At 68.7% G+C, this 9,757-nt stretch overlaps 1 protein-coding gene across 1 annotated transcript; it reads right to left on the bottom strand.

Moving 5' to 3' along the window:
* Nucleotides 1-588: 588 nt before the first annotated feature.
* On the bottom strand, nucleotides 589-2,454 carry SOX18 (SRY-box transcription factor 18). The gene is made up of 2 exons (XM_057703913.1): nucleotides 2,015-2,454; nucleotides 589-1,869 (listed from the first exon to the last, which is right to left on the bottom strand). The coding sequence occupies exons 1-2, from the start codon at nucleotides 2,361-2,363 to the stop codon at nucleotides 1,058-1,060; spliced, it is 1,161 nt and encodes a 386-aa protein (XP_057559896.1). The 5' UTR covers nucleotides 2,364-2,454; the 3' UTR covers nucleotides 589-1,057.
* Nucleotides 2,455-9,757: the final 7,303 nt, after the last annotated feature.

Here is a 9,757-nt window from a genome sequence, read left to right as displayed (position 1 = left end):
GCTAGTGGGATGGGTCTCAGAGTTGGAGGCCTCAGAAGTGAGGCCTGAGCCCCTACTCTGGTCACTGACGTGCTTCACTGGCAGGGTCTGCACAACTCACCTGGGGAGCAGCGTGGACTTGTCATGGTGCTGTCCTCTCTGGGGACACTGAATTGAGTGTGAATGATGGACTGGGGGGGGGGGGGGGTCCCAGAACGTCATGTCTGCAGACAGGCGTCAACCCCACCCCAGCCTCCTTCAGAGAGAGGCGCTGTCCTGGGCACTTACTGGGCTTGAAGAAAGTTTTCAGGATGAGATGAGGATGGTGAAACCGGGGTGAGGGTGTGGGGGGGGGGCTTTCAGGGTGTAGTCTGACCCCTATTAAGCTCCAGTTAAAATGAGGGTTGGATGGGAATGGAAGGCAGGGAAGGCGGGGCGTACCCACACCTCCTGCCTCCCACCAGCTCTGTCTGGGGTAGGGTCCTGGAAGGATGGAGAGCCGCATGCTGTGGGGCCCAGCTGCTCTCTGGGAATCTGGAGGGAAGGGCAGGTCCGGGGCCCCGGGGGGAACTGCTCCTCCCTCCCCCAACAACCACAGACACGGAGCTGGGAGGAAAGGTGAGGCGCTTTATTGTGGCCCCGCCTGGCCCAGCGGGACCCGGCTCCCCGCTCCTCCTTTACAGCAAACAAACATTATTTGAAAAGCCCTTGCTACACTGGTGCTTTGCATCACTGAAACCCCTTGGGAGAAAAAGTTTAACAGTTTCATTAAAAATTAAATATATTGTCTCATGTATATAAAAACGGCAAAGTACAAAATACAGCCTAGTTCTAGAAAATACACTGCAAGAAAAGAATCAGGCGCTTCCAAAACCCAGCCCCGGCAGAGCCAGCCCGCACGTCCTAGGCCCGGACTTGCAGGCCGAGCCCGGGACGTGGGGGGACCGGCCCGCAGGGGCGCCCTCGGCCCGGCGGCGCCCGGCATGGCCGGTTCCCGCGTGGCTAGGACGGGCGGCGGCAACTGCGCCCGCGAGAGAGCCGGAGCGGCGGGCCGGTGACGCGCGGCGCCCCGGGCGGCCTAGCCGGAGATGCAGGCGCTGTAGTAGACCGCGGAGCTGGCGTCGGACAGCGCGGCGATCAGGCTGCTCTCCTCCGGGCAGCACATGGCGCGCGGGCCCAGCCTGGCCAGCGCCACGTGGTGCGGGCGCGCGGGGCCGTCGGGGCGAGTCCGGCCGCAGTTGAGGTACTGGTCGAACTCGGTCAGGTCCACGTCGGCCCACAGGTCGGCGGCGGGCCCCAGCGGCTCGGCGCCCTCCAGCGGCGCGGCCTCGGGGGGCGGCGACAGCGGGCCGGGGTAGGGGCCGGGGCCGGGGCCGGGCGCGCCGGGGCCGCCGCCGTAGTAGAGGCCGCAGAGCGGCGCGGCGGGGGCGGGCGCGGTCCTGAGCGCCTCGGCCGGGGCCGCCCCGAAGCAGCCGCCCGGGTCCCGGGGCAGCTCGGCGGGGCCGTAGGGCGCGCGGAAGGCGCGCAGCGCGCAGTCCTCGGGCGCCGCGGGCGGAGGGAAGAAGGCGGCCTCTCCGGGCTCCAGGCCGTCCAGCGGCGAGCGCTCGGGCGTGGGCAGCCCCAGGCCGTCGACGTCGGCGCCCAGCGGCGGCAGCTCGCGGAAGGCCCGGGCCGGGCCGGAGGCCGCGGGGAAGGGCTCGGGCGGCGGCAGCGGCGCCAAGCCCGGGAGCAGGAGGCCGGGCTCCAGCCGCCGGGCCTTGCGCGCCTGCTTCTTGCGGCGCGGCCGGTACTTGTAGTTGGGGTGGTCGCGCAGGTGCTGCACGCGCAGCCGCTCCGCCTCCTCCACGAAGGGCCGCTTCTCCGCCGGGCTCAGCTCCTTCCACGCCTTGCCTGCGGGCCGCGGGCGCAGGTCAGCCGGGTGCCGTCGGGCGGGCGCACCGCCGAGCCCCGCTCGCGCCCTGGCCCTGGCGTGCAGGCCCCCCGCGCCCCGCCCGCCCCGCCCCGCCCCCGCCCCCGGCGCCCCGCAGCCACTCACCCAGCATCTTGCTGAGCACCGCGTTGTGCAGGTCTGGGTTCTGCTGCGCCAGGCGCTTGCGCTCGTCCTTCGCCCACACCATGAAGGCGTTCATGGGCCGCCGGATGCGCGACTCGTCGGCGGCCTGGCGTTCCCCGCGGCCGGCCGGGCTGAGGCCATAGCGCCCCGGCTCGGGGCTGCGCGGCGGACTGCGCGGCGGGCTGGGCGGCGAGGCGGGCGCGGCGGGCGCGGCGGGGGCGGCAGGGAGGCCGCGCGGCTCAGCGGCGGCCCCGGGGCCCGGGGCCCATGCACAGTCGCGGCGGGCGGGCGGGTCGTCCTGTGCGCCGTAGCCGGGCGGCGATCTCTGCATTCCAGCTGGGCGCGGCCTGGGCGGAACGGAGCGCTGGAGCGCGGACGGTGGGCAGCGGGCACGTCGGGGGCGGGCGGGCGGCGGTGGGCACGGCGGTGGCCTCGCGCCGGGTGGGCGCGCAGATATAGCGGCGCGGGGCCCCTGGGCGGTGTGACGGGCGGGCCGGGGCGGGCCGGGGCGGGGCGGGCCGGGGCCGCCCCCTCCCCCCGGGGGCTCCCTTTCTTCTCGGCCCAGCCGGGTTCCGCCGTGGCCTCCTCGGCGCAGCGCCCCCCGCCCCCTCCGAAGGAGCGGTCCCTGAGTGGGAGAGGGTGGCTGTTGTGGCCCGAAGCTTGGCAGGGGGCCTCCTCGTGGGGGTTGTCAGGCTTTCAGAGAGGAACCCCCCCCCCCCAACGGCGTCAGACCCCGACGCAGGAACCGGGGGAGGCTGCCTTCCCGACCGGCTGGCTCCAAGGGAGGGGGCTTGGGAGGAGCACTTGTGTCTTGGGGCAGCTGCTCTGGGTGACGCGGGGCGGCGAGCTCTGCGTCCTCCACCCACACGGGGCACCTGCAGCGCTGGGGGCTTGAAGCCCGCCCCGCCCCCAGGCCTGTTCATGGGGTTAAAGGAGAAGATGGTTTCCGTGTCCCCCACCCGACTCGCAAACCGACTGGGAACTGGGCGAGCCGCAGCTGAGCACCGGGAGGGAAAGGGTGGACACCCTGGACCCGTCGCAGAGCCGGAGGGAGGGGGTCCAGAGTGGGTGGAGCCCCAGGCCTCATCCCCCTCCCCAGGGCCTGCCGGGACCGTCGGCCAGGCCGGCGCTGCCGCAAGAGAGTGAGGCAGGACCCCAGGGTGGGGTAGGTGGGGGGAAGAGGGGACTCCCCTGGGCCATCAGAGCCCGAGGGCCTTCCAGAGCAGCTTGCAGCCTCCTCCCACCCCGTCAGGGCTCCAGACGTTGCGAGGTCTCCCCGGGGGCAGGCTCCTTCCCCGCCCCTCCGGTTGAGGGCGGTTCTCTTGGGGGTGGGACACCTGGGAGCTCCGTAGCCCCACTACCACATCAAGAGCCCCACCCCATGGGTTGGGAGCGCCACCGTGTGTGACCACAGGTGTCGGTGACCCTGGGTCTGTGTGGCCAGAGCTTCTGGGTCCTCTGTCCCTGGTAGTTCCTCTAGGCCATAGTCAGCACTTAAGAGTGTGGCGGGTCCCCCGTGGGTCCCGCAGCTCCCCCAGCAGCTGCTGCTGAGCTGTCCTGGGGCGAGGCCGGCGCCCCCACAGGGGTCCTCTGACACGAGGGCGGTTGGGTGTGCACCCTGTCCCCGCGGCAGGTTTTGTCAGGTAGGGCCGGGTGGCTCCGAGTGGTTTCCAGATCTCCCGGGCCCTGGCGCCTGACTCACGGACACCGAGCCCCCGCTGGTGCCCTGGGGACAGTCACGGTGGGTCCTCTTGGGTCGGGGGGTAAGATGGGAGGCTTTTCCTGGGAGGCAGGCGAGAATGGGGGACCTGGGGTTGAACGGGTACACAGACACTCCCCGTGGCGCCAGCTCCCCTTTGACCAGCGTGGGTGGGTGGACTGGGTGGCCTGCAGGGGTTGCGGGGAGAGATGTGTGAGGAGGACTCCAGGCTGAAGGATGGGTCCGAGGGGCCAGCACCTGGCAGAAGCTGCCTCTGCCTGCAGCCCTCTGGGTGCGGTCTGGGGTCACCAGGGCCCGGCTCCGTCTGGGCAGCTGTGGGTCTGGGATGACCATCCCTGGGCTTGGGAAGGAGGCTTCCGGGTTCCTCCACTGCCGCCCCTACCTCGGGATGGATTTTCGGTTCCCCTGGGGGCCCTGCCTGGCCCCGTGCAGTCCCTGACAGCCAAGCTGCTCGAGCCCCTGGGGGTGCAGTGGCCGGCAGTGCGCAGAACTACTTCACCACCAGTGACCCCCCCCCGCCCCCCACCCCCAAGGATGGTTGCTTCGCCGGGCACCAGCCAGTGACCCTCCCTCTTGGCTGAGCTGCGGGACTCAGGTGTCCGGCTGTCATGTCCTGTGGGCCAGGGCTGGGCAGGGCAAGGGGAGAGCCTCCTGGGGTCACCCCCCACCTCCTCGGGGTCAGGCTACCCTCCCCTGTGTGCCGCCTGGCAGGGGCGAGGACGGTGGCTCTGGCCCACCATCCAGATGGGAAAACAGTGGGGTGGGAGCTGCAGTCAGGGTGGCCCTGACCTTGGAGCCTCCGGGCTGGGGGTGCTCCCCGGGGCCCGTAGGGGAGCTGGCATGGGCGTGGCTCGTTGCGCATAAGAGGTGTGTGTCTCTGCATCTGTGTGTGGCCTGGGTGTACGTGTCTGTCTGCCTGGGTGTGGGTGTGAGGCTGGACTCTGCCGTGAGGAGGTGGGGCCCTGCAGGGAGTAGAGTAGAGGTTTGGCCCTGGACACCCACCAAGGGAGGGGTTCCCCAAGACTTCTCTGGCTACCCAGCTGTGGCCCCCAATCCATCCACAGTCTGGGGGCATTCCTGTGTCTCCAGGACCCACCTCAGGCTGGCCTGGTCCAGGTCTCCTGCAGCCCCCATCACCCCAGACAGAAGGTGGGGTGGACGGCAAGCTTGCTTTGTGAGCAGGGGCTCACATCCAGTGGACACTGGCTTCCTGGCTCTCCGCCCACTCCCTCCCTCAGCCTGGACTGGACCCCGAGGCTCTGGCTGAAGCCTGCAAAGGATGCTGGGTCATCCCCTCGGCGGCTCTGAGCGGGGGCTTGGCTGGGCTCTGAGGGTGGCGGACCTCCCAGGCACTGCCCGGGGCATAGACCTCACAGGCTCCCAGCCGCCCAGGCCTGGCTGCTGCAGGAGCAGGAGCAGCGGGGCTGGGACCAGTTACTGAGTCCTGTAGGGCAGGGCCTTCCTGCTTCCGGTGGGGTGGGGGGTCCCTGTCAGATGCTGGTCCAGGTGGAGCGGTCTCTGGTTTCCTGACACCTCGACTTTGGAGCCAGGCCGCCCAGTGCAGACTCTTGCTTGTGGTCTTGGACACCGGGTCTCCCGGCCTGGCCCGGATCCTCCTGCCCGTCCTTGAGGCTGCGCCGAAGGCTGGGTGGGGGTGAGGGTCAGGGTGGCTTCTGGGGAGGCTGCCCGACGGCCTAGAGTCCGATGGGCACACGCCCCACGTACGTGCACGTCTCTCACCCAGCGGCAGGCCTGATCCTGGTGGACCCTAGGGCTCAGGCCTGGGGCCGTGGGCTTGCTTCGCCCGTGCCTTCCTGCTCTCAGTCCTGGGGTGCCGGGCCCAGTGTGCAGAGGGCCGTGGGGGTGCGAGGGAGCGGGCACGGTGCTCACACTGGGAAGGTGATGCTCTCAGGAGTGCCGGGGTCAGTGCGTGATTTGCCACCGTTGTGGGGACCTGGGAGTCCTGGGGAAGCTGGGTGCTGTGGGAACTAGGGTGTCCGTGTGCCCGTGGGGGTTCCCCGGGGGCATTTTGAGCACGTGGAGAGACTAGCACTGCTGCAGGTCTCAGGGCTGTCATGCAGGGGAGCGGGTCTGCCCCTGAGTGCTTTGGGGCAGCAGGACCAAGTGGGTGGGGGGCCTCTCTGGGTTGAGGGGGCCTTGTGGGTGGGGGGGCACCGAATGCAGTGTGTGTGAGGAAGCCCCCGTGATGGTGGCTTCAGGGGGGCAGGTGGGCTGTGGGTGGTCGAGCTGGGTCACTTCTGTGGGTGTCCCAGGTGTCGGGGTCTCGCAGAGGCGTTCCCGGACGCTGGGTCTCTGTGCCGGACGGGAGCTGGGGTGCTGAGCGGGGGCGTCCTGGGGTGTCGGGGCCATGCTCGTCCTCCAGTGTCCTGTGTCCTGTGTGGGCCCCACTTGGTGCTCAGCGGGGGCTCCGTGGGAACCAGGCGGCGGTGGGGGCGGGGGGTGGCCCGGGCTGCTCTCTGTTTCCATGGCAACAGCAGGGAGGAGCCAGGAAACACCAGCTCAGGAAGGAAGGCAGCAGCTGCGAGGAGGCAGACGAGGGCCAGCCTGGTTGAGCAGGCGCCAGACACTCTGTCTGTCCAGTTGTCCGGCCTGGCTGACCAGCCAGGCCCAGAGCTCCTGCCCTTGGCTCCGCCCCCATGCCACTCAATTCGGGCCCCAGGCAGCCTCTGGGAAGTCTGCCTTTGTTCAGACCTCAGTGCCCCCAGCCCAGGTCCTACAGGAGTGGCGCCCTGGTGCCCCTTGGGGCTCCCGGTGAGGCAGAGCTGGGGCTCTCTGTGTGCCCTGCCCGGGGGGCTGTGTGTTGACACACTTGGGTATCCTGGGCCCCCACCCCGACTGCCCTGCCCTGGGCTGGCCCGGCTCCTCTTCTCCCCTGCCGTGCTCTGGTGACAGTTCTCATTTGCCCTGGAAAGCATGGAGAGAAGGAGCAGAGCGCCCCAGGCAGTTTCCAGCCCCTGGGGCCTGGCGGGTCCTGCAGCTGTGTGTTTCTTTTCTGTTGATGCCCTGGCTTTGGTAACAAATGGCTTTGAGGGTCCAACGGGTTGGGGCTGCCCACGGGGTGGGGGGCAGGCCTCTGTTCTTGGGGACCATCTACCCCTTCTCGTTCAGGGCCAGGAGTCACCCACGCGTCCACCCACCCGTTGGTTGTTGACTCCACCTTGGGTCAGGCCCTGTTCCAGGAGATAGGGATTTAAGCAGCAAACAAAACGGACCCAAGCCCTTCTCTTGGGGAGTTTCCATTCTGTTGGAGAGACAGGCAATCAATCAACAAATCCACAAACCAGTGCGAATCTGGGGCTCCAGGCTGTGGAGGAGAGAGGGGCTGTGTCGGGGCGCTCGCTGCCTGCCCATTCAGGGGGTGACTGTGGAGCCCACCCTGAAGGAAACATCTGAAAGCAACGAGTCTTCTATGCAGAGGAAACAGCACATGCAAAGGCCCTGGGGCAGGGACATGTGCTGTAGAGGGGACCAGGGGCTGTGTGGGGCCCGGGAGGGTCTCGCTTCCTTATCTGAAGGAGGCTGGGTGGCTTGGGAGGGTTCAGAGCGGAGGAGGGGTGTGATCTGATTTAGCTTTCCACAGCGGCTCTGTGGAGATGGGCCTGTGCAGGCAGAAGGATGGACCCGCCAACTCACCACTAGGAGAGGAGGGCAGGGGTCTGCTCTGAGAGCAGGGCCTGGCCAAGGTCCCCTCCCAAGGCCTGGCTCCTCAGCCGCCAGCCTGCCTCTCCCAGGAGCTTCCTTTGTCTCTCTCCACCAGGACAGCGCTGGTGTGCCGGGACCCCCGGGAGGCACTGCCTTGGGGACCCCTGTGAGTCAGACCTCCTGCTTTCATTGGAGCCCCTGGGGAGGGGGAGGGTGGAGTGGCCGCCAGGCTGGCGGGCTGGCAGGGCAGGGAGGGCGGTGTTTCTGGGAATTGTGTGGGGGAAGCGCATTGTTAGAGCGAGCCTGGAGCAGGCCGCCAGGGCCGCCCAACTGGTGGCCTCTGGGGGACGCCTCCTGCCTCCCCCAAAGTGCTGCCTCTGGGGGAGGGAGCTGGGCCTGGGCCAGGGCTACGGGCTGGGCTGGGACTTTCCGAGAGAGGCTGCTGGGGGCGGCGGTTCTTCCCATTCTGCAGACTGGGAGACTGAGGCCCAGAGAGAAGGCTGCTGGATGGCACATGTGACAGGGGACTCGGGCTGGACCTGGTCCCTGGTCACTGCCCTGCCTGACCTCAGAGGCCGGGATCTGAGGGAGGCCTGGATGGGGCTGGCTGGGGTCCGAGCCCCACAAAGCTGCTCTGGGGGGGACCTGCAGCCCCCAGGGTGGGCTGGAGGCTCTGATGAAATAGGGTACAGGAACAGCTGGGGGCCCGGGCTGGGCTGCCCGCAGGGTGGCAGGGGAGGGGTGGGGGCTCCTGTGGCTGCACGCTCTCCCTGCCCCATGCCAGTGGCCACAGGAAGAGGGCACGCGGGCTCCGGGTGAGTGCGGCAGCACTGGCCTTCCCACCGAGGCCCCGCCCCAGCCAGAAGGGAAGCGCGGATCTGACCTGCTGGGGCCTGCTTTGGGCGGCACGTGGTGGGGGACACACACAGAGCAAAATAAATGGCCTGAGCTTCCCATGTTTCCGCGGACGGAGGGTGGGGGTGGGGCAGGTCTCTGGGCCAAAGGTGCAGCCCATCCCGTGTGGGATGGACCCTGGAGGTGTTGTTGGGACGTCCCCAGAACCCTGCCAGGGCTGTGTCTGCCCCCTCAGAGCCCCCAGGGCAGGGCCAGTCTCCCTACAGAGCAGGGCTCCTGAGGGCAGACCCGCGTATCTCTTGCCATAAAGGGGTCAGGTGTGGAAGACCCTTGCCCGGGGGGAACAACCCCTGAGATGGGCTGGGAACTCAGTCCCAGGGTGGGGGCAGGAAGAGGGCTTCTACTAGGGGCTTCCCTGGGGACCATCGCGGGGACGGAGGGAGGCCGCCTGGCAGTGGGCTGGCGGGGTGTCCCGGAGGCCGTCCTGGAGTGAGGGGGCTGGGTGGGTCTGGAAAGCCGAGCTCGGGTGTTCCCCACCCGTGGGGGCTCCGTCCCTGCTCCTCGCTGATTCTTCAGCGCGACCTCTGACCAGGAGCCCTGCCCACGCCCCCCGTGCTGTGGCTCGCAGTCTCCACACACGGCCTGGCGCCTCCTGGTTGGGGGTCCGTGGCCCTCGACTCTCCGTGCCGCACGCCTGCTCCTCCTGGGCCCATCTCAGCAGGAGGTGGAGGGGCTGGGGTCCTGGGGAGAGGGCCCTGCCTGGTCCCAGGAGGGTCTGGGCATCAGGGCTCCAGCCCAGAGCAGCAGGCATGGCCGTCCCGAGCGGGCCTCTCTGGGGCGGGGGTGGGTGTCTTTGGGGCTTCCCTGGTGGGGGGTGGCCCGAAGGGGAAGGTGTGCGTTCTTTCCAGCGCCCGCTGCGGTGCCACGTTCCCTCTGTTACCCAGTAGGTGTCTGGGGGCTGGGATGCAGCAGAGGGTGACGCTCAGGCCTGGTTCTCCTGGCTGAGCGTCTGGGGAGACAGACGCCTCACGGACGGCCCCTTCGTGTGTGCACGTATGTGACTTGTACTGTGCCCAGTGTGCACACACGTGGGCAGCTTCACGCACTCCCCCACGTGACTCGGGCTGTGTGCCGACTCCCCAGGTGCAGCAGAGAGGACAGGGGGTCTGGGGTCCCAGTGAGCACCCTGCTGTGTTTGTGGCCAGGTTTGGGGCGTGACGTCACCCTGCAGGCACAGCTTTCTGAGGGCGGGGGAGGGCCGAGGGGTCCAGGCAGCTGGTTGGGGGACCTTCCTTGGAGGAAGACGGGCCCAAGGTTGGGTAGGGCCCAGGGGGTCTTGGGTGGGCTACGACGCTCCTGAGCAAGCTTCCGGGGGCTGTGAATTCATGAGGGGCCTGGGCGTCAGGGACTTCTGAGGTGGGGAGTCGGGGGTTTGGGCCAGGGTGGGACCCACTGACAGACCCCATATGTGAGGTCCCTCTCCAGGA

This window comes from Hippopotamus amphibius, chromosome 12, assembly GCF_030028045.1.
Source record: "Hippopotamus amphibius kiboko isolate mHipAmp2 chromosome 12, mHipAmp2.hap2, whole genome shotgun sequence".
In the NCBI taxonomy this organism is placed as follows: Eukaryota; Metazoa; Chordata; class Mammalia; order Artiodactyla; family Hippopotamidae; genus Hippopotamus; species Hippopotamus amphibius.
The sequence above is the reverse complement of the archived record's forward strand: the minus strand, read 5'-3'. Positions and strand labels throughout refer to the sequence as shown.

What these genes read in the sequence shown, in the direction of transcription:
- SOX18 (XM_057703913.1), bottom strand. Translation starts at nt 2,363, where the DNA reads ATGCAGAGATCGCCGCCCGGCTACGGCGCACAGGACGACCCGCCCGCC. An exon ending in GGTGCTCAGCAAGATGCTGG is followed by an intron (nt 1,870 to 2,014) that starts GTGAGTGGCTGC and finishes CGCGGCCCGCAG; the next exon opens with GCAAGGCGTGGAAGGAGCTG.